At 50.0% G+C, this 22502-nt stretch overlaps 10 protein-coding genes across 10 annotated transcripts; 6 read left to right on the top strand and 4 right to left on the bottom strand.

The window, feature by feature from the left end:
• Positions 1–1814: 1814 nt before the first annotated feature.
• On the top strand, positions 1815–4064 carry J7T55_007166 (uncharacterized protein; the record flags this gene model as incomplete). Its single annotated transcript, XM_053133868.1, has 1 exon — positions 1815–4064. The coding sequence occupies one exon, from the start codon at positions 1815–1817 to the stop codon at positions 4062–4064; it is 2250 nt and encodes a 749-aa protein (XP_052988211.1).
• A 717-nt stretch (positions 4065–4781) lies between these two features.
• Positions 4782–5063, bottom strand: J7T55_007165 (uncharacterized protein; the record flags this gene model as incomplete). Its single annotated transcript, XM_053133867.1, has 1 exon — positions 4782–5063. The coding sequence occupies one exon, from the start codon at positions 5061–5063 to the stop codon at positions 4782–4784; it is 282 nt and encodes a 93-aa protein (XP_052988210.1).
• Positions 5064–5966: 903 nt separating this feature from the next.
• Positions 5967–6182, bottom strand: J7T55_007164 (uncharacterized protein; the record flags this gene model as incomplete). Its single annotated transcript, XM_053133865.1, has 1 exon — positions 5967–6182. The coding sequence occupies one exon, from the start codon at positions 6180–6182 to the stop codon at positions 5967–5969; it is 216 nt and encodes a 71-aa protein (XP_052988209.1).
• Positions 6183–6880: 698 nt separating this feature from the next.
• J7T55_007163 (uncharacterized protein) lies at positions 6881–7973 on the top strand (the record flags this gene model as incomplete). The annotated part of the gene is made up of 4 exons (XM_053133864.1): positions 6881–7102; positions 7159–7271; positions 7350–7521; positions 7593–7973. 4 exons carry the CDS (start codon positions 6881–6883, stop codon positions 7971–7973), a joined length of 888 nt encoding a protein of 295 aa, XP_052988208.1.
• Positions 7974–9149: 1176 nt separating this feature from the next.
• Positions 9150–10032, top strand: J7T55_007162 (uncharacterized protein; the record flags this gene model as incomplete). The annotated part of the gene is made up of 3 exons (XM_053133863.1): positions 9150–9237; positions 9327–9401; positions 9653–10032. The coding sequence occupies 3 exons, from the start codon at positions 9150–9152 to the stop codon at positions 10030–10032; spliced, it is 543 nt and encodes a 180-aa protein (XP_052988207.1).
• Positions 10033–11153: 1121 nt separating this feature from the next.
• Positions 11154–14450, bottom strand: J7T55_007161 (uncharacterized protein; the record flags this gene model as incomplete). Its single annotated transcript, XM_053133862.1, has 5 exons — positions 11154–13517; positions 13779–13947; positions 14010–14211; positions 14267–14316; positions 14380–14450. The coding sequence occupies 5 exons, from the start codon at positions 14448–14450 to the stop codon at positions 11154–11156; spliced, it is 2856 nt and encodes a 951-aa protein (XP_052988206.1).
• A 652-nt stretch (positions 14451–15102) lies between these two features.
• J7T55_007160 (uncharacterized protein) lies at positions 15103–15907 on the top strand (the record flags this gene model as incomplete). Its single annotated transcript, XM_053133861.1, has 2 exons — positions 15103–15750; positions 15812–15907. The coding sequence occupies 2 exons, from the start codon at positions 15103–15105 to the stop codon at positions 15905–15907; spliced, it is 744 nt and encodes a 247-aa protein (XP_052988205.1).
• A 681-nt stretch (positions 15908–16588) lies between these two features.
• Positions 16589–17076, top strand: J7T55_007159 (uncharacterized protein; the record flags this gene model as incomplete). Its single annotated transcript, XM_053133860.1, has 3 exons — positions 16589–16675; positions 16758–16844; positions 16915–17076. 3 exons carry the CDS (start codon positions 16589–16591, stop codon positions 17074–17076), a joined length of 336 nt encoding a protein of 111 aa, XP_052988204.1.
• Positions 17077–18167: 1091 nt separating this feature from the next.
• Positions 18168–19647, top strand: J7T55_007158 (uncharacterized protein; the record flags this gene model as incomplete). The annotated part of the gene is made up of 4 exons (XM_053133859.1): positions 18168–18249; positions 18308–18476; positions 18669–19153; positions 19283–19647. The coding sequence occupies 4 exons, from the start codon at positions 18168–18170 to the stop codon at positions 19645–19647; spliced, it is 1101 nt and encodes a 366-aa protein (XP_052988203.1).
• Positions 19648–19910: 263 nt separating this feature from the next.
• On the bottom strand, positions 19911–21413 carry J7T55_007157 (uncharacterized protein; the record flags this gene model as incomplete). The annotated part of the gene is made up of 1 exon (XM_053133858.1): positions 19911–21413. The coding sequence occupies one exon, from the start codon at positions 21411–21413 to the stop codon at positions 19911–19913; it is 1503 nt and encodes a 500-aa protein (XP_052988202.1).
• Positions 21414–22502: the final 1089 nt, after the last annotated feature.

Genomic DNA, 22502 nt, shown 5'->3' with positions numbered 1-22502 from the left:
ATTTGGTGAGACAGGAATGGAAACCCAGGGGCATGAGAATAGCTGCGACTGCTGTCTGTTCCCCAGTTTTGCATTGGCTTGGAGTGAGACATGTGAGACGGGTGACGGGTACTTGCCGTGCGGTCAGGCGGTTAGAGATGTCTGAGGAGGGAGGAGTCTCAGGCAGTTTGGACTGCCGTCGCACAGAGGTTGAAATTAGAGAAATGAAGTGATTAAACCCAACCACAGATCAATTTCCATGTTAGCAGACCGAAGACGAAGACGAAGACAAAGACATTTGAGTAGATGCCTTGGTAGATACGGCGAAGGCGACCCCCACCAGTAACATGGCCAAATGCCAAATCAGCACTGCATGTGCGAGATAGCCATGATAGCTCTGATAGCGCGTTCTGGAGACCAATCAGCCAGTAGCCGGGTCGTCTTTCTCATGCAAGACATTCCAACAGAGCGGAAGTTAAGTGCTAGTGTGAATGAGTGAGTGTGTCTGTGTGTGTGCTGTGTAATGTAGCAGTGTAGGTACATTTACTATACTAAATATATGCACGAAGGGCCAGGTACATGTGGCAGCAGCACCACCACCACGACCAAACAGCAGGCACGAAGGCACGAAGCGAAGGCACGACGGTAGTAGCCAAAGGTTAGCGTTTGGGTCCATTCCCTGTCTGGGAGCCTGGCCTGCCTGGCAAAACGTTACGTTCAAGTCCCGCCGCACACAAGGCAAGGTCCACCCTCCCTGCTCCCGCACCCTGCACCTGCACCTGCACCTCCCCTTCCTCCTTCCACAACGCTTCACTCTCGCCCAACACTCCCTCACCCAACAACACCTCCCTGCCGCACTTCACTTTGCACTCCACTCGAATGCATCTTCCTGGACTTTTCCCTCCTCGTCACGCCTGAGATGCCTGCATCGACGACGACAATAATCACACTTACAACACCAACACCACCAACAACAACAACGACCAGCTGATCAGAACAGAGCGACATACTCATCATCACCACTGCTCCTCTCTCTCTCTGTGTATGTGTGTGCCTGCACTGGAGTTTATTCCATTGCAACTCATTTATTGCACAGGGACTCGGACCCTTCCATCGCCGTGTCCGGCCGGCCCACCCTCTCGGGTCACCACCAGTTCCCACTTTCTTACTCGTCCAGTCGCCCAGCCCCGACTTCCGAGTCCAAGTCCCCAAATTCCCAAGTCCCACGGGCGCGAGGGCCACCACGCTGCACTACACGCTGCACTACGTCTGAGCTCGCTCTGGTTGCCACCTGGGTCCTGTCACGTTGCTCGCTTATTAGTACATTAGTACGGCCCAGTCTGTGCAAGCAAAAAGGCGAGCTTGGCTGCTGCTTGCTTGCGCTGCTTGTCATTGTTGTCGCGGTGGTCGTCGTCATAAATTCCTACCAAACATATCATAGCCCGGCGCCAACACGCACGCACATACGCACCTCTCGGCTCACTGTAAGCTCTCGTCCTGTTCGGGTTGCATCTTTCTCTGCTACCTGTTGAGCTTCTGAACTGCCTGCATGGAGTCTTGAATCGTGGGCCTGCGTCCATATGCACGCCCATAATCATGCGCCAGTCCCGATGCCTGTCTCGCCCGCTCACACAACCTCTGACTGGCTTGCCGCTAGGGCGATGCAGTGTCACTCACTCTCACTGATACGGTCCTCCATCTGACATAACCCTCTCTCTCTGCGTAGGACCCCCCTCGCTCGCACCCACTCCCTCTCACACTCGCCCTCCTCCTCCTCCGCCCGCGGACCCGACCCGACTCGACTCAACACGACACGACACCTCACCTCCAGAGCCATGTCGCCGAGGGATCCTCAGCCCCTGCACCCTGACTCCGGAGCCGCTTCTTCAATCCACGTCGATCCCAAGGCCCAGAACCATGTCTTCTCTCGACCTCAACTTCCCACCACTGGAGACTCCCGCTCCTTGACCGCGCCTTCGGCAACAGACGCCGCCGCCACCCATGAATTTAAACTTCGAAACAACCGCAGCGCGATGCTGAACTCGGACATCGACCCCATCAACTTCCCCTCAGAACCTTACGGCGACTCGTCTGCCTTTTCCATCCAAGGCTTAACCACCTCCAGCCCACCAGAAAACCAGTCAAAATCCTTCTCTTTCTTCCCGACCGTCAATTTGCCCTCCGGAGACTCGGGTCCACCACCGGTCGACTCGGATTTTCAACACCAACTCGACCGCCCACCCTCGCCCGGTTCCACCAACCCACTTCGAATACATACCGACCTCCACTCGACTTTTGTATCCAGGGCCGACTCAACTCACCGCGGCCCGGAGAGGTCGAACCCGACTTCCAACTTGCCCGTCTCTCGCAAGTCGTCTCCGCCCGGCCTGAAACCGGTATCACGGACTCCAAGCTTCAAGTCTGCCGCCTTCGGCCGTGGCTTTGGTTCTGCCACGAGCTCTAGAGTCTCGAGCCCCGTCATAACCGCTATGGGCGATCTGACGCCACTCCCATCCCCATTACTCTCCGGCGACTCGCCCGGCCCTTGGAAGCGCCTCGGCGCCCGACCTCCCTCGAGGGAACTCCAGCCACTGCCTACGATAATGGCCGAGTCAGTATTGGTCACCAGAAATGGCGAGTCAATAGCTGCCGCCATGGCACACCAGTCCAAACGAAAGGCTCTTACAGGGACGGAAAAGACTTCTGGGGAAGATTCGGGTAGCAACTCAGAAAAAGATGCCTCAAGCAAGGTCAAAGTACACACACGCAACAGGAGCGTTAGCGAATACCATCCAGACGCCCTGAACATTCCAAAGCGCATGGTTAGCGTCTCCGGATCTCATGTGTCTAACCCAGGCAACACCTCAATGCGCCGAGAAGCCCACCTCTCAGAAGCCCGGGGGTTGACGCCAATAGAGAAACCCCCAAGCCCGCCGCCGAGCGAATCCTCCATTACAACTGCCGATACTTCTGCAACGCCACTCAAGGAGACCCCGCGATATGAGTACTTCGATGCTCAGGGGAGAAAGGATGGCAAGCTTCGGAGATGGAGGGCTGTCAAGTCACTGGGCCAGGGCACATTCAGCCGAGTTGTGTTGGCGACAAGCCAATTGGCTGCATCAGAAGAGGAACTAGAACTGGAGGGCAAGGTAGACACAGGCCTGTTGACACCTGAACCACCTTCAAGTCTTGACCGAAAGTCACTGGTCGCTGTCAAGGTCTGCGAACACGGCCCCAAAGGCGGCGCTTCTGAGGATCGGGTCGAGATGAGCTTGAAACGTGAACTTGAAATCATGCAGAGCATACATCACCCATGTCTGGTGGACCTCAAAGCCTTCAGCATCGAGCCGACCCGTGCTATCCTGGTCCTTAGCTACTGTATCGGCGGCGATCTATTCGACGTAGCTACACGACATCGAGAGCTTCTCGTGCCCTCGCTCCTCCGGCGCATTTTTTCCGAACTCGTCGTCGCAGTTCGCTACCTTCACGAAAGGCACATCGTACATCGTGACATCAAGCTCGAGAACGTCCTCGTCAACCTCACCCCACAGGAGCTTTCCGACCGGACCGTCGACTGGCAGAACTACCCGTACAGCGTGATTACATTGACCGATCTTGGCTTGTCCCGGAGAGTCGCGGATGACGAAAAGCTCACTACCCGCTGTGGCAGTGAGGACTACGCCGCCCCAGAGGTCATAATGGGCCTACAGTATAACGGTCACGCCACGGATGCATGGTCATTAGGTGTACTGCTCTACGCTCTGCTCGAGAGCAGGCTGCCATTCGACCCACCACCCGGAATGAGCGACGCGCTCCGCATGCGCAGTCGGACCAGTCATCGCATCGCCCGCGTGGAGTGGCAGTGGATCAGATATGCTGGCGGTGACGGCGACCATGATGGCGATATCCAGAAGTTCGAGAAGGAGGGACTGTTGGGGGCGATGGAGGTCACCGAGGGCTTGCTACAACGATCCAGGAGTCGATGGTCGCTCGAGAAGGTGGCGGAGATGCCGTGGGTGAAGGCAGGCATTTCTGTCGAGGGCGGCATAAAGTTCAGGGAGGAAAAGGAGGGCAAGATCGTATGACATTTGTGAAGACTTTCTATCCCTTGGATCGCGGGGCGTGAGAGGCCGCGCCAGCCCCCGAATCCGCTTTTTTCGGTCACTTCCGCATCGGCTACGGCGCTCGGAACAAACATTTGCAGCTGTCCACGGGACAAAGATTCGACGATTCAACGACGGACGGTACAAGAGAGGCAGGGATTAGGCCGTTATTTACAGGAAGAGCAAGAGAGAGGGATGGCAAGCTTACCCACCTTCGTTTCTCCCCCCATGTGTTGCTTCTTAGACCTTTTTTGAATTAGATATCAGAATAGGCGGGGAAGATGCTATCTAAGATATCGAGATACCTGAATGGGGTTTCCGAGTGTATTCATTATATTACCTGTCCATGTGCTTTCACTGTCACATATTTAAGGCACTTTGGATTAGGATGGGAAGATTGGTGTGTTTATCTGGCCAAGCGATGGTGTTGGCGTTCGAGATGCAGAGTTGGCTGTCTTAGGTCTATTTTCATGAAGGCATTTTGGTCGTGTGTTTTGCTATTTGATGTTCGTGCCACTGTGATGACCGACGATCATTCATTGTTGTTGGCAGCTGCTAGCATTTGCCATTTTGCAGCCATTATCATACAATTCGAACCCATCCGTCGCACTATGACAATGTCATGAATTTCCTTCCCATTTGCGTTGCAACCTTACGCCGTGGCAGTCAAGATACAATGCTTGTCTGAGCTGTCAACCCCTAGGACCACAGAGGTCTCGCGGGCGGGAAGACGACACTAGGATCGCCGCGACCGTTCTGAGCCTCCAAGTCGATACTTTTTCTGTCATTGGTGCTGTTCTTCTCCCGTTGTTGTTGCTGCTGCTGCTGCTCTGATGGCTCCTCCCTGGCCCGGGGGCTGGAATAGAGACATCTCTCCATCCAGTCCTTGTAGAAACCCAGATAGAGAATGGTGGCTACCACCAGGATGGCTAGGAGGCAGGGGATCAGGACTGCGACGAGCGTGGCTGTTGCGTCGTCCATGTATGCCGCGGTGCTTTGGCTTGAATCGGGTGACACTAAGCTAGACGGTGCGGTCGTGGAGATATTCCTTTTCTACTGCGCCTAGTGGTGATCCCCAACCTGCTTCTCCGCTGGCGATGGTTGTGATGGACTAAGTACTTCCACTATTTGTGAGTCGTGTTTGTGACACTTTTTCTTTCGGCAGAGGATCAAGTGTCTTATTTAAATCTACTCGTTGATATGACGCAAGATTGTTTGAGATTTGGAAACCACAGCATATCAAACACTACATCGCGATGTGCTTGTGACGGCCAAACATTACCATTGCGTGTCAGTAAGGACAGGCTTGCCGTGATTGATTGAAATCTTGTTTGCCCGAAGAACGCATTAAAGCGTTTAGGAAGGTCTACCTGGGATTGCAAGACAAGCCTCTGCTTGGATTTGATATATACCAATCTACGACATGGTCAATTCAGACAGTAGCGTATCCATATGAATAGCCTGTATTTTTTTCGCGACGTCAATAATCTCGGCTCTATCGGGACATGATTGACTTCTCAATTTACAGATACCCTCCTAGACAAGCTCGAACAGTTCAATCGTTTTCCAACAGCTAACTCCCGGCATTTGGGGGGAAATCCATCGCCTGTCAACAGCAACTTCAAAACAGCCGATCACGTCGAGGCTCAGATACTCATCAACCTATCCACTTATTTCTCCGATCACTCCCTCGCTCTTCATCTCAGTAAATTCCAAAAGAGAACTTTTTTTTAAAAAAAAAAAAAAAAAAAAAGCACGCTATCATAACCATCACAACGTAGTCCAACTTGACTTCTCTTCACTTCAGCTAATTCCACAAAACTAAGTCTTCGCTGCTAAACTCTCATGCTGAATTTTATCTAGGCTGCGCTTCCAGAACGTCCCTCAGGTGACGTCTGAAGCGGCTTTTTGTTGGTCTTCAGACTTGCTCTCTGGGGCTGCTATATTTTTTGGTGCTGATGTCCGTTTCGCTTCGGCGAGTTCCTCCCGGAGTATCTTCCACTCGATTAGCCACTGCTTCTTTGACATATTTGTGCCTTTTGCAGTAAGCATTGCTTGAACCTCGGCCAATTTTGATTCTAGGTCTTCGATGGAAGTCATGGTGGCGACTGAAACTTGAGCAATATTTAGAGCGGCGCGAGTGGGCTTGGGCAAAATCTTGTGAATTAATTCAGCGCGTACGGGTAGACTAAGATGGAACTCAATATGTCACACAGTGCTCGAATTCTTTTATATTAATAATGGCCGCTGGGAAACTAATGACGCTCTTGAGAGAACAATGCCGCACATCTCTACCGTCGCCCGTGAACACAGGCGAATACAACGGATGCTTGGCGCTGCAAGGGTGAGTCAACTCGAGTCACAATTGCAGCATCTGCCTGGATGCTGCATTGAGGCTATGGTCATTGTCACCATCAGATTGCATCAGCCACAGCTGTGCCGCAATCACAGGAACTGTATCAAGAATAAAGAAGAAAAGAGATGTGCATGGCCATTGGCCCGTAGTCCTGTGTCATTTGACTCACTTTTCATCCTCGATATGTACCAAGCACAAATCGGGCAGGTAGAAAAACGGCCGGCAGGAATGGAATTCCCCATAGCCCGTCGCGCGAAGGAGCCGCAGCGTGTCAGCTGCGGGGACGCTCGATAAGGCGCGTCTGAACGCCGTCTTTCCGAGGTCAAGGGGGAATGGAAAATTTTCACAACAATGAGCGAGCTGAGAGCCGGGGACTGGTCGATGGTGCTAAACACATTCCTGTCCACCTCGGGTTCGTCAGAACAGCCTCAGAGAATCCAAGATGGCTGACGCTCAAAACATTGTCTACCGTGGGAACTGCCACTGCGGTCGTTATCGATACGAGCTAAGCCTGCCTGGCGAGATTGGGTCGGCTACTTCTTGTACGTGCAGCGTCTGCCTCAAGAAAGGCTACCTATGGTTGGCTCCGCCCGAGGGCAGTTTTCGGGTCGTTAAAGATGATGGTAATCTAGAGGAATACACCTCGAAGTCGCTACGTGATAAGGTATGAGGCTGAAGCCCAGAACTACACTGACTTATGCTGATACTTCTGGATACCAGTTCTGCAACCATTGCGGTACTGGAGTAATTGGACAGCACACTGCTGGACCATTGCGTGGCCAATTTGCCGTGAATGTGCGGGCCATTCAAGGGGTCAATCCGTATAATATCAAGTAAGGCAGCTGGGGAATGAAGTGGCAGTGTCTTGTTACTACTCATAATGTTGAGCCTGACTAAGGCCTTTTCTGCAGGATCGCGGCGGTCGAGACAGGAGACGAAGAGCCTGAGGCTCAACAGCTCGAAAAGACTGAGCCAACGGCACACCAAGTATTCTCCTGCCATTGTGGCAACGTCAAGGCTGAGCTTCTAGTTCGCATTCAGGACCAGGAAGTCAAAGAGGACAATTGCAGTTCCTGTGTCAGGGTAGGCCTGCCATCCTTCCCAGCTCGAGACCATTCCTCAGTCGTTTCTGACACTGATGTCTATGTGGACAGAATGCCTACATCGGAGTCTACCCAACCAAGGACCAAGTCAGAATCCTTGGCCGGGAACATGGCTTTGAGTATGCCGGTCTGAAGGCTGACCTCGGAGGGCCAAAGATGGGTGGTACAGTGCACTGCAAGACATGCGGAGTCTTCGTTTTCACCAACATCTACGGACCGCCCATCACTGTCTTCGACAGGTTGCCCCCGGAAAGGAAGGCGTACGCTCTGGAGGTGTATCACAAAAACATGAGCCTCCAGCCGCTCAACGTGAGAGCCATTGAGGGCTTCCAGTTGCTATCTAAGGCTATAGACATCGCACAGTCAGACGAGGGCACAGATGGGTATTCTCAGCTGCTGGAGCCTTGGGAGGGTGCTTCGGATGCCGAGTAATGGCGCCAAATATCCATCTGAAGAGACACGCACATATGTGGCCATCAGCACGAATGTTTAACAGAGCAGGACTACAGAATTCCACTTGAGATTCCCAGTTCGTTCGTCTCGCATCGGCCCTTGATAGTGCCGGCGTATTAGCAGTACTGATTTACTGTAAAATAACCTACCCTGCCTGGTGCTTTGGGATTAATGGCCGTGTGATACCCTACCTAGGCACTATGGAATTACCTACCTTGGGTTAACCCGTTATAGAATAACAATAAGCTACCGTAGGATGTCCTCTTCTAGGATGACATGTTGTAGGATAATGTACTATGAGATAAAAGGATAGGCTACTGTGCGATACTTATTGTGTGGTAACATATTTTGTGATAGACTGCGAGTAGACAAACTTGGAAATTGTCTTCATCCAACGGTCACAGGCTACGTATTACATTGAGTCCTTCAAATGAAAGGTTTCGTTTTCCTGGAAATACATTTAAATTGTCTCCACATAAGCAATAATGAATAAACATGCTGGCATACAGAAATTAATGCAGCGATGTATAAATCTCCTAAATTCAAGTGGCCGTGAGTATCAAGATTATTTCACTAACTAGATAGTGTGTTGGCCAGGCTATAGTCGAACGCGAAAGCTGCTTGAAATGGAGGACAATTAAATAGAACTCGTCCACATGGCTCTGTCTTCTTAAATCTTATCTATCTTCACATACGATCTCGACTGTTTCGTCTGCCTTTACTCACGAAAACAACACCAGTGTCTTCAATGACAGACGATAAAAAAAACTTGGGGTTGGGTCTCTTTGTACGAAGATGCCCGGCATAAGATTCTAGAAGCTTTACTACAGGATGGTTGCAGATTGGCTCGCTTCGCCACAGTATCAAAAGAGTGGCAGAAAATTATTGAGAAGCACAATTTCATGCGGATCAAACTGACAAGCTCACGCCTCCCCGATTTTGGCTCGATCATTCATCGCAATCGGACTTTCAATGGTACATCCCGCCCAGATTTTCAATCTACAGACTTTTTGAGGAAATTTGAGCGAAGAACCGTTTGAGAGTGCCGATCTGGAAAGGCAATGGTGGCGACAACTGCCATCAGTCCCAGCAGTGACAGGTCTACTTCTCCGCCAGCAGAATCGTCGACAATGGAAGCCACCTGCACTTGCAGAGATGTTTGCCCGCTTTCACAGACTCCAAGAGATCCACTACGAGCCTTGGAGGGAATGGTATAATGATCAGCAGAAAGGGACGGACTCTCGTAAGTATTCCTGCGCTCGTTGATTACTCGATCTCATTACTGTGTCTCGTTGAACACTGAATACGTACTAATCAATAACTCCGGCACAGACAACCGAGGTCTCATCGAGTCGTTTGCTTCCAATCAGTTACGGAAGCTCGTCCTCTTTGAAATATCAATCAGGTGTACTCATATAAATTCAGATCTATATTTTCCGAACCCATTCGAACCCCGGATCCTGCTGTGAGCCGGGCGGCCGCCAAAGCCAGTCTCGGACTTCACTACCTTTCAGTTTCGTTCATGGTGGACGCCAATTCATTTTTCTAGGCTCGTCAGCCCTCCTGGGAGTGGCCCAACTTAACTTCGCTTGCGCTTACTTCCGGGCTTCTCGCACCCGAGAAGAGCTCGGAAGCAATCAATAACATGATCCGAGCAGCGGCGGATGCGGCCATGATGATGCCGGAGCTTGAGACAATGGAGATATGGAACGGACGGAAGGGATTGGCTGCTCTTTTCAAGTACAAGTCAATCAAGCGTGGGGAGCGTACCGCCGTCATCACTTGGAGGGGCACGTGGGAACTCACCCTGCAGCCTGATGTGATCCAAGCCTGGGAGGCTGTTATACGCAGGCATTGTCGCGGGGAGTTCTATGCCGTTACGGAGCTTCTGGACTCCAGGACTGTGAAGTCTGTTGGTGATTCAATTCATGATTTGAGGCTTTCAGCGCAAGTGATTAGGCCTGTTTCGTTGATACAGATTCGGGTGGAGAACGAGATCACGAGATCAGGAATGGAGATTGTATTGAGCAACTTGTAAAACAGCACCGAGGCACAGAAGGACCACTAGGGGCACAAGAACAACACGGGCTACGAGGGTAATTGTCTTCGAAGGACCGCACCGCTAGGGTGCTCTGGCAGTTGCATGTGGGATGACCTCCTGTGGGATAATCTTCTGTAGAAACCCTCCTGTGGGACATGTTCCTGTTAGACCTTCTAGACAAGAAATTAATTAGGCCATTGGAGGCTATGCAGTGACATTTCGCGATCTTTGAGAATGTAGCGGTTTTGTCGCAACACTGTACATGATGCTACGGTTTTGTCGCAACACTGTACATGATGCTATGTCCCCGCCTCCTAATAAGATCACTACACAAATATGAAGTTGTCAGATTTCCTTGCCTACTTGCGTGTCTTTTTTGGTTTGAGACTGCAAGATGAAGAAGCCTATTCAAGATGGAGAGTGTATCATTCTTTCCAATTGCTCCTCAGCTACCATTGCTCTAAAGCAGTTACGAGGACACCTTGGTCTTAGAATAGTCAGCTCGTCAGTCTCTTGACCTTATGAATGATGGTGGCGTCCCCATTCTCAGTCTTAAAGAGTACGCTGGTCGGGTGAATCGCCGGAATTACAAATTTCCGGTCCTTTCCAGGGGGACTTGTCAGATAGAGTAATTGTTCGTTTTCTTCTTCTGACGCTCCACAGATTCTACTTAGATTAAGGGCTTTTGAAATTTGATCAGTGCTAATTTCCAGTTTGACCGCAACGAACGCCACCAGATTCAGACACGTCACAAAGAAACGCATCGCCAAATATCTTGAACCCAACAGAACACTCAATCAATACGAGCAAATCCCGTATTTGACTACGGAAGTCCATGGATCCGCTGTTTCGTAGCCCTCGGGACAGAAGCAGGTGGGCAAGGATGACTGGCTTGGTGCCACAACCAACTTAGAATGTTTCATGAACAAGGCAGAAAGGGGCAGAATGCCGCACATGTGGTCATTGCGACTTTTGATGTCTATTCTTAAGCAGTACTCATGGACCCTGCTCCATCAATTTACAGACTTGAATCTGAGACCAAATTGCTTACTGCACACCAGACAAAGATTTTAAGAATGCTACTGCAAGTCTGTACCCCACCTAAAGGATTTCCACTCTCATCTTTCATCTTCATCCTTCATTCTCATTCCCAACACCTCTCGAACGACCTTCTGCCACTGAGGCATGGCGGCGTTGTCTTGTTCAACCTTCCGCACTTTCACCACTCTGCTAGAGACATTCTCGGAATCAGTCGATCGCTTTCTCTTCACCCTGCTTTCGTGAACGACCTCGCGAAGTAGGCCTCCTAAAGTTGTGACATAGACCGAATCATACACGGCTGGTGTGATAGGAAGTTCGAGACCTTTTTGTTTCATCACCTCCTCCAATCGTCGAAATTTCTTGAAGCACCAGTGGTCGTCGATTCCCAGCTTTTCCAATGCGGAGCACGCTCCACGAAAAAGGAGCCATGAATGCTCATACTTCTTTGATTTCCAAAGCAGATAAGCGCGCTGGCAGATAGCATCTAACGATTCTTGGGATTCAGAGCCTATTGTCATCTCCAAACCCTCAATTGCCCTTCTCATCATATCATCGGCCTCCTGGTACCGTCCAGGAGACTCGGCGATCGTGTAAGCCAGAGATAGTAGGCTGCGGTATTTGTTTACACTGGCCACGTCAGAAGTTTGTTCATGAGCCCGTAGGACTTCTCTCTTCAGGATCTCGGCATCTGAAAGCTTTCCATCGTCGTGGAAAACAGCAGCTAGATTCGATTTGCAGGTCAGAGCGTCTGGATGATCGGGGTCTCCACGATGTTCGAATTCTGCTAGGACCTTGACGTACAGTTCCTCCGCTTGCTTGTATTTTGCCTGATACCGAAAGCACATTGCGATGTTGATTTGAGGAATGAGGTTGTAGGGGTGTTGACCTCCGAGCTGCGCCTCAAATCCTTCCAATGCAGTACGGAAGTTTGCCTCCGCCGTTTGGTAGTCACCGAGCGCAAGCTGAACCTTTGCCAATTCGTTGAAGGTGGTAATCGTGTCTATATGATTAATGCCGAGGATAGATTTTCGAGACTCAAGTACACGTTGTTGGGATTTCATAGAAGCGGTGTATTGACCCCGATGGTAATATACGTTTCCCAATGTTCGCAAACTCGAAAGTGTGTCGGGGTGGGTCTTTCCAAGAATTTCTTGACGCCTCTCGTATGCCAAAGCCGCAAAATGATTTGCCTCTACCAATTGATCCTGTTTTGTTAACGCATCGGCCAGGCTCGCCATCGTTTCCAGTGTCTCTGGATGGGTCAGACCTATGGCTTCCTCCCTCAACTCAAGCGCTGCTTTCAATAATTCAGTGGCATCACAGTGTTTGCCCTCACGGAAGAGAACATCCGCATGATTTTTTATGACCTCTGCCGTGAACACAATATCTCGGTCTTCAGAGTCAAGAGAACACATCTCCTCCAGCAGGCTTTGATTGATGTTGTGTGCGCTTTGGTAATCACCCGTGCCTTGTTGCGCCAGAGCCAGCTGAGCCTTGGCCCGCCACGTCTTGATATGGTTGTCTCCAAGGCATCTAGTCCTACCCCTGACAAGCTTCTCTGCGTTTTCCATAGCCTCCATGTAGCGGCCCTGCCTCTCCTGAGCTGACACAAGTCCATCAAGAGAATTGCAAATCTCCGAATCATTTCTGAAGAACCATGACTTCGCTTTCAACGATTCGAGAGCTTTTTGATACAGTGACTCGGCCATAGTGAAGTTGCCAAAATCGAAGGCAGCCCGGGCGAATTTGGCGGAGACAGCCGCAGTGATCTCAATCTTCATAGTTTCATCCTTAGGTTCCACGAAACATCGCACATGTGGGTATAACTTCCTTCTCATTTCGTATTGTTCGGCTGCATCTCCAGTCTCAATGACCCTTTCCAGTGCTGCCATCGCCGTCTGTCGCCCCCATCGCCGTGCTGTATGACTAACAGAATCTGACTCGTAACGTGCCCAAGACTGCACGAGGGAGTGCATAGATACGCATTCTTCTTGCAGTCTAACAAGGGAGTAGCAAGACAACTTGACAATTGCCTCATCCACCATCTTTGTGTATTGCTTCATGCATTGCTTCGTGCACCGAGAATGATCAACAAATGTCGAGAAGTTGGGCCTGAAGAAGATCGAAGAAAACGGCTTTGAGTATAAGAGGTGTAGGCCTGTTTGCGTCATCCAGGCACCATCAGTCGACGCTGTTACCGCTGCACTATGGATGAGGAACTTCGGGATTTCTTTATGATCATAATGAGTGCATACATTGAGAATGTCCTTGGCCGCTTCCGCTACGTTTCTGTCTTGGGTTTGCATCATACGAAGGGAGGTCCTCCACGTTGCGAAGACTGAAAATCCATAAGAGTCTGCGCCCTGATTCGGGTAGGATGTCAAGAGCTCCTTGTGGTTCCGGTCGTATTCCTGCGAGTATGCTCGTATGGAGAAATCGTTCTGTTGTATGGCAGCGCCGGCATGAACGATAGCCAAGGGTAGTCGGTTCAGCTTATTAACTAGTTCTTTAGCCTCTGAATAATTTTGCTCTGAATCGCCCTTTCTAGCAGCCTTTAAAAGAAGTTTAATGCTACCGTCAATATCCATGTCGTCCATACGCAATTCCATATTTTCCGTTGCATATGTACGATGTTGAGGGTTGCGACTCGTTACTAAAATCGATCCATGATCTCCCGGTGGTAAATAGTCGGAAAGGTCTACTGACGCGTCGTCTGCATTGTCAATGACCAGAAGCCAATTTTCCGTGGACTCGAGCAATGCCTTCCCAGCCTCTTGGCTTTTTTCCAGCCCACTCAGCCCTGCAATTTCGGAGTATGACTGGCGTACGGAGTCCTTATTTTCGGCACTCAACCAGAACCTGGCCCCGAACCTGCAATAATACTGAGTATTTCTGCGCGAGAAAGTTGTCAGTCAAGTGAGTTGCATACTTACGTGTTCTTGTGAAGCTCCGCAAATTTCAAAGCCACCTGAGTCTTCCCTGACCCACCAAGGCCAAACAATATGAAGACAGCACGCATCCTGTTGTGGACTTTGCAATTTGGCGTACGCACTAGGCAGTCTTGAAGACGCACCAGAAGTGACTCCCGCCCAGTAAACTTGTGGCTTGCTGATCGTGGTATATTGGAGAGTTTGCCTAAGAATGGTTTCAGCGCTAGAGAACTTTCGTGTGCTTGTGACGACCGGTTTACCTTCCCAGTATCTCCCATTGGATATTTGGTTAAAGGTCTGGTTGATAACACTATGCGATGCCTTAGCAAATGTCTTTGGAATCCCTGAGTGCGGCAAGAAAGCAGATACTCACGGTTCATTGATTGACACAGCTTGAATACCAATCTTGGATTCACCGCTCAATTCATTGTGGAAATTCTCCATCTTCGCGCGACTCAGTGACGGGGCCCAGGACTAGTAGATTTGCATAATGATGTTCGATCTCAAAACGACTCTTCGCCGAGGCATGAAGGCGCTGGCGCTCCATTATTGAAATCAAGGCACTGCTGCCTTCTGTAATTCCAGGCGATTCTCGTAGTGTATCAGTACGGTAACTCACTGCCACACTCGTAGATGTCAGGTGGGTGCTCGCTTACTGAAGGCGACATCAAATCCAACGCCAACTGCTGAATTATGAGCCAAATCGTTCAGCCTGCATAATTTCCAGCCATAATCGCGCAGCCTGCATATTTGTAGGCCATGAGAACGCAGCCTGCATATTCTCAGCCAGAAGCTCGTATCACAGCTTTCGTGGTGTTGTGGCACTCTTGTATAACCATGCATTGAAGAAATGCCTCATTCTTGTCATTTCAGCCGATTGGTGATGACTGCAGATGCACTCACTGGATCTAGCAGAATGAACAGTCTTGAGGTGACGCATCGGACGAATTTCCACCCGTGAATGTCTATGGCGGCCCTTTTGTCTGCCTTTTGATGAATATGAACTTGCCCCGGACAAGTGAAATCTTCAAATACTTGTCTCATACATCACTCTGATAATTTCTTTCATCCAGTGCCTCTGCATAGATAGATCGAGATGGAATCTCTTGGACTCGCCTTTAGCGCTGCTGGAGCCTTGACCCAGGTACTCGAATGCTTCGAGTATGTCTATGTAGCTCGGAATTTCGGCAACGACTACCAGATCTACCAATTGAAGCTTGACAATGCAAGGCTTCGACTGTCCAGGTGGGGCTCATCGGTGGATCTGAAATCAGCACCCAAGCAAGAGCAGGACCAAGCCATACGAGCGTTGCAGAAGATCTATGATCTCTTCACGAAGACCGAGGAGCTTTCAGACGAGTTCGCAAAGAAGAATCACAAGCAAAAATACTACGCCGGGTCCCAGGAGCCACCTGAATCGAACCGGCTCGACAAGATTACAGAAGCTTTGCATGAGAAGATGCGCGACCTGTCTCTCTTACGCGAGCGTCAACCCTCCAAATCGACCCTCAAGAAATCCAAATGGGCTATATACTCCAAAGAACACATGGCTAGCCTGACTGAAAATCTCACAACCCTCACCACCGAGCTTGTCGAGCTCTTCCCAAATGCCAGGGAGGAGCAGAAAAAGCTGTGCGAAATTGAGATGCTGGGCTTTCTTGACAACATCCGCGTTCTGAGAGAAGCCATTGGGGAACAAGATGGCATCCTTGCAGAAGAGTTGAAGAGGATTTTGGAGCCAAGAGTAAGAATGATTTCAAAATCCGTGTGATACTCAGTTCCGCAGACTCTAATTACCCTCCCAGGAGCGAAGCATCAAGTTCCAAAACAATCTGAAGGACAATGCAAAAATAGGTGCCATGATGGATACAAATGCGGGGAAAATAGATCAAAAGTTTTGATAGCCTTAGTTACGATTCTTCACATCAATTATTGCTTCTCAAGTGGTTTTATCCTGAGACTTGACCAACAGTGGATGGTCTATTGAGCAATTCTAAATCGGCCTTTCAAAGCTTTGGGGTCCCAGCTACCATGAGAATAGTTTCACACCTTCTATAACACTCTCGTTAGATTCGTCAGCATTAGTTTCCCTTTGGATGAGGATCTCCACTCATTGATAACTGTGGGTAGCTGTTCCTCCCCGACTGTGTGATGGCGGGGTAGGCACACACTTCCCACACTTGTCGCCTGAACAAGTACGGAAATGCAGCTGACCTGGAAAAGTTAGTGTGTGCTTTTCCAGCACACACACTAACTTTTCCAGCATCGTGTGCGACCCTACTTTGGTTACCAGTCCAACGTACCTTATTCGGACAGTAAACACAACGACATTCTCTTATATCTTGTACCAATCTCGGTCATAAGTTGCTTTATATCACTCGCATACAATTCTTTATTGATTCCGACTTTTGACAATTTACGCCTAGAACAAAAAGACAAACACCCGTGGAACATCTTCCAAATATCAAAAGACTCCGGAAACCGTTGAGTCGTGGGTTCCCAGGAGATTTTCCATCGTCGCAGAACAATAACTTCGATGTACAATAGGGAGGTTATCAACCGATTCCACTCCTGAAAACATCATGGCCAAACCTAATGATACCATAGCCATCATTATCGTCATATTGGTGATAATCCTTGCGGCTATTGGGGCTTGCATCTGTGGACTGGTACGAACAGTGCGAAAAGATGTGAGCTGCTCATCTTATGGTCCACCATCCAGCTCAACGTCATCAATACGCCAAGACCCAGGTCGCCGTCGAGGCGCTGACGGTCTCCATGGCCCTCGGGGTTTCCTGGGCCTTTACCATTTCCGGCGCCATGTCGATCTCCCGCGCCGTAAGAATTTGCGATTCCCGAGGGATCTTAGGCCAGGTAGGCAAGACGTGCCAACAACGGTCCCTGATAGGCCAAGAAATCCACCTTCGAACACTCCATCATAACACGACAAATCATCCAGCTTATTATCCGCGACCTGATCTCGCTCATGTCAAAGATTTATAAAACGTCCCGCCACACAGTCTTTGTCAACGAGAGCTCCGATTTGCTTGGGTCCAACCCGGTCATATAAGCCGGGCCAGGCAGGTTAGTGGGCATGAAAGCATGAACACGGTCCTCAAAGGCTAGTTTGAGGAAGGTTTTGGGGCGTCATAGGCATGGAGCCATCAATATTTCAATGAGGTGCGACTCTTTTGAGTGTATTTGAAGCTGCTGGAGCTTGTTGATCGATGCGTGGCCGTGCTTATGAGTGAATATTTGGCTCAATGACGGCTGCGGGTGACATTCATTATTTGTTGATAGATCCATCGTTGGCCTGTAAATAGGGAGCATTGCAACCTTGCGTCATGTAGAAAAGCATGGGGCACTTGGGGTGCTGCTGAAGCAGAAGAGTCCTCGAAGGCAATGTGACCAGCTATTGGAGATGGATGTCGGAAAGTTATTCCGCGTGATACTTACTCAATATCCTCGTTACGTCGGTCAGTGACTTGACACATGCCCGAGTCCTGATGAGCTGCCTTCAAGGAACGCATGTGCGGCGAGTGGAATTTTTAATATATATATTTTTGGTTACTAATGGCATATAATGGATGAAGGGGGTATATGTGGTGGATTAATTGAGAGCAGAGTATTGAGCTGAGACAAGGCATCCTTTCTTGAGATTCCAAACTAAGGCTTGTCAATAGCCGGAACCCAAATACATTTCCAAACGACCTTATCTACGGCGGACCGGACCATCTGCTTGCACCAAGACATGTCGCCATCAATCGTACAGAAGCTGCGGCTTCTTCAACGATGTTCGATAGCATGTCCTGATCTCGATCACAAATACCAAACGGAGGACGGAATCCATGAGCACCCAGGGTATGAAGACTCTCTTGCTCACAGCGTAATTATCCGTCTTCCCTTGGCCTTGTGAAGGCCCCCCCCCCCCTTTTCAGCACCACACGACAAGTGGGTCGAGTGACTTGTCCTGATCACAATCTTCCCGGCCATCCCCTTGAGTAAGTCAGCAAACGCAGTGACTGTTCCTTCCTTTTTCCTGCTCCCGCAACTTCTATTTCAAAGAGGCTTCTTAGAAGCTTTCTCAGTCACCAAACACAAATGCATATCACAAGTGCGCATCACCAAAATTTCTGAAATCTGATACAACACTCAATGAAGATGAACCATATCAATATTTTCACAAAAGGCGCCTTAGATCGGACCACGCAGTCCAGTATTATGCCAGATATTGCTCTAGGAGGTAAACGAATTTTGTCCATCTAAGATGCCTGCAGAAATTTTAACATAAGTCTACACAGACACGGGCCCGAAGAATGACAATGACGACCTCCTTGCTGCAAAGAAAGCAAGCTCAACCGCCATGCAAACCGACGCCTCGGCGAGAACCTTCCACCGATTCGGCGATCTGCCCCCAGAAATTCGAGCCAAGATCTGGGCAATGGCCTGGCCTATGCGCGCGGCTATCCCGTACATAAGCAAGCCTGCGCCTAAGTTCAACTGTAAAGGCCGTCGACCCTGCGAGTGTTGCCACGGGTGCAACTTTTTACCACCCCTTCGTGCTCCCACGATCATGCAAGCTTGCCGCGAGGCACAAATCGAAACACAGAAAATTTCGAGGCCACTGACTGTGTGGGCGGATGAAACACACCTATTGTCCAGGCTGAGGCCCAGCTGGACCAACGCTCAGCTAGATGACTTTGCTCAAAATGTTGTCTTCAGGGATGAGATGGTCCGCACGAAGTTTTGGTTCAATAAAAATACCGATGTAATATTCTTCAACGGGGAGTCCATAACTCGTCTGTCGATTGTTTCTGGCCCATTCAATTACGATGACGTCTTCCAGGCAGCTCTCGACCCTGCCACTACCTTTCTCCTTCATGTAAATATCCTTGATGCATGGATGGAGCCCGAAGATGGATTTCGTTTTCTGCAAAATGGACTCCGGTCTCTCTACGATCGATACCTCAAAACCAGAGACCACATCTATATCTGTGTTGGTGGGTTGCCGATCCTTTTGTACACCGACGAGGGACGGCGCAGGGCCGTTCGTGAAGGTCTGTTCTCCGGCGACGATGAAGAGCTCCGGTTTGTTCCCGTCAATGACAAGGCACTGATCAAGAAGTACGAGGCCTCGCGGCATGATTGTCACCGGCACATTAGGCCGTCAAACAGACTCGACTTGTCTGACAATCTCTGGCATGACGAAAACAATATATGCCAAGCCAGGAGAAAGGCTAAATCATGGTCTGATCGGTGGATATCAAATCGACTAGTTCCTTCCAGGGAGAATCTTTCGGATGCACAGCTGGTCATGCTCCAGATAGCTGACTTCTTGATGTGGGATAAAGGACTTGGCTACGGCAAGGGTGAAGAGATCATGGAGCTGGACGGTCGTCTCAAGAAGGACCACCCACTAGTCCAGGAGCATCAGTTCAGGCTGCCGGAGTTCACTCCAGTACTCGTCTTTGAGACGATGACACAAGAAATGGGCGACTGCAGCATCATGCTAGACCGGCTACCCAGTATGCGTCCCAAATACCCCGAAGAGGATTCGTCGCGCGCAAGACTCTTCTTGCGTCGCTGGTGGCTGCGTCGCTGTTGGGATCCTCTAATGGAGCTATGGTCAAGATTCCGCTGATATTCAGCTGACCCCCCCCCCCCCCCCGGGGTGCTCTCTTGAACAGGGAAAGCAGAAGGTATTATCCTTGAGATATACCTCGAAAGACACATGCATGCTATGAGATCTTCTCGTAGTCTATGGAGGCGAGAAGTGATCATTTGCAGACGGCAAAATCATTCTTCATAGAAGTGAGCATCGCTACTGTATAAACATGTCTAACCTTCAATTTTGGTCGCTTGAGATGAATCAATTCCGCTAGGCCCTGTCTGAAAATGAATGAATTATTCCTGCTCTTGAATTTCTCTCACATCATCTCCTTCCAAGATTCTTGCATTAGAAATTCTGAGACTACGGAATCGCTCAATTAAGACATCTCCGACTTCAAATACGCACACGGGCGTGTACAAAGGCAGCCTGATTTGGAACTCCTTCACAAACGGATGTCCATGCTTGAGGCTCCCGTCACGCCGGAGGATTCTTCCTCCTTGACGAGGACCCGCCCCATGACACTCCAGTGCAAAGTCCGCGATATGCACCTGAAACAGTTGCGCATCGGTCAGCTCTACCCTGAAGTTGGGCAACCGCGTGGCGACAGACCACGCGAGTGTGTTTTGAGCACGCCTGAACCGCCACACATTGTTCATCACAGCAACCATGAAGATGATGATGATGACGATGACCGATTCTGTCCTTTCATGCCGGCGGCGGTGGCTGCTATACTCCAGCAGCTCAAGGTACCTCACCAGTTTCTTTTTGTCATTCACATCGACGAGTCGGCTCTCCGCCTCGTAGCCAGCAAATAATTTCCGTTCGTAAGCTATCTTCCGCCCTTGAGCCGTCAAAGTAAGAAACATGTACCACACGCGGATGTACACATGCATCCTTGGCCTGAGATAATTCCAATACACCAAGTTGAGCATCGCTGCCCCTTCCCTGGGGTCTAGGTAACAGTCCAGCATGTTTGCATCGACCATGATCGCCTTCCGTGGGTCAAGGGCGGCGGTCAAGGGATCGTCACCCCTGAACGGGCCAGCGAGCGATATCACGCGCTTGAGGCTGCGATGGTGCAGCCAGAACAAGTCGGTCTCGCGGTTGTACCAGAAAGCGCGCCGGTGGCGCAAGAGCCGCAACAGCTGCCCGTTGGCCGGCATCCTGGTCCAGACCGTCACCGTCTTCGCCGTCGATCTCTGGATGCAGCTCTGGATCAGGTGGCTCACCAGAGACAGCGACGCGGGACGGCTTGTCGGGACGTTCAACATCGGTATGCACCCGAGGCATGAGAATATTCCTGGATCCACCGTGCATGACCTCACCAGGCGCGTGGGCCAGGCCCTTTCCAAGATGTCCAATTTTAATTCGTATGGTAAGTCTGGAAATAGGTGGAATTCTTTTTTCGCCGTCGTAATGCAAGATTTGTCCTTGGTAGCTTCGTCGTGGAGGTCGGCATGGTTGAGGTTGTAATCGTCCAAGTAGATTTTGAACAAGCAGTCCTCGCACAATAACGGTTCTTCCGCACAATCACAGACTGGAGGGGAATTTCGAGTCGATAGTTCCTCAAATTCGATGACATATGATGTATTGTTGCGTGCGGTGGGTACTTTCTCGAACACTTCGGAACCAAAAAAGCTGTCCTCGAGCAACAGGTCATAGCTTCGGAGTTCATGGCCTGACTGCGTCGGGTATTTCTCAAGGGAATAGAGCTCATCGTTTGTTGAGAAAACGCGACAACGGGATGAGTGATTTTCTGGTATGGAGGGGTCGACTTCATTCAAGGATCCATTCATTGATATAGACAAAACTTGTAAGAATAGGTACAGGCCAGTGATTATGAAATAAGCCCGACGATAGTTGGATGGGGCCATGCGTTTGGAGAGGCCAGTATTCTTTGCAAGCATGATGTTCACTACCAAGTAGTGTTGTTTGATATTGGTATTTCGATAGATGGCGATAATACGGAATTACCATTAACAGCAGTTACTGAGACCAGGATTTGCTTTCAATTATTATAGATACTGAGAAGATTAGGACAGAGTTCGGTGGAAAGTCTTTTTTTTAAATTAGTGTCGGCACCACTCCTCATACCTGTCACCGGGAGCTATCTCCCCCATAGTCAATCGTAGGGTGAGTCCACGTTCCCATTCCCCACAAGAGGCTTTGTAGAGGAGGGCCTTTACTGTCAGCGCAGCCCCGAGCATGCTGATAATAGACCGATAAGGGCGTAGACGGTACGCCAGAGCAGTCAGCAGATTAGCAAACGTTCAGAGCAAAAATGTCAGGAGGACTTGACCCCAATTTCAGATATGGCTCGACAAAGAGAATATTGTAATCTGTTTTTGTGTGTGTTCTGTCTTGATTTGGGAGAGGCGGATCAACTGCGACGTCTTCCCGAGACATATCAGCCACGCAACTTCCTCTCACCCAGTGAAGCTCCCCCTGGATCAAACGGAGAGGGCTTGAAAAGTCTAAGATATGAGATAGAGACAAAATTGATCGCCCTCGGCACACCAGAGCCAGATCTTCAAGCCGGGTCAACTACCCGAGCAAGAGCAATTCTACTCACGGGAGATGTTGAACGCGGAGATATTCCCCCGATTCAATGACGAACAACCCGAAATAGGGTGGAGAGCTTATGACAGATGATTGAGGCAGGACATAGGATTCACAAGGTTGTCCTCAACGACTCAGACCGTCCATGGGTGGGGCCACGTTACAAAGGGCCATCACGGCTTTCAAACCTGCGTCACAACTCTCAGCACACATATCAGCCATAGTTTGGGAAAGCGTCCTCATTTGCTTCTAAAACCACAGCATTGAGACTGGATTGAAGAAGTACTCTGGGTGTTGGCTGGGTCACGTGTTCGAATACGATGCGC

Source organism: Diaporthe amygdali (genome assembly GCF_026229845.1).
Source record: "Diaporthe amygdali strain CAA958 chromosome Unknown NODE_40_length_369474_cov_65_526704, whole genome shotgun sequence".
Lineage (NCBI taxonomy): Eukaryota > Fungi > Ascomycota > Sordariomycetes > Diaporthales > Diaporthaceae > Diaporthe > Diaporthe amygdali.
Note: the sequence above shows the minus strand (reverse complement) of the source record. Positions and strands in the feature narration are given on the sequence as shown.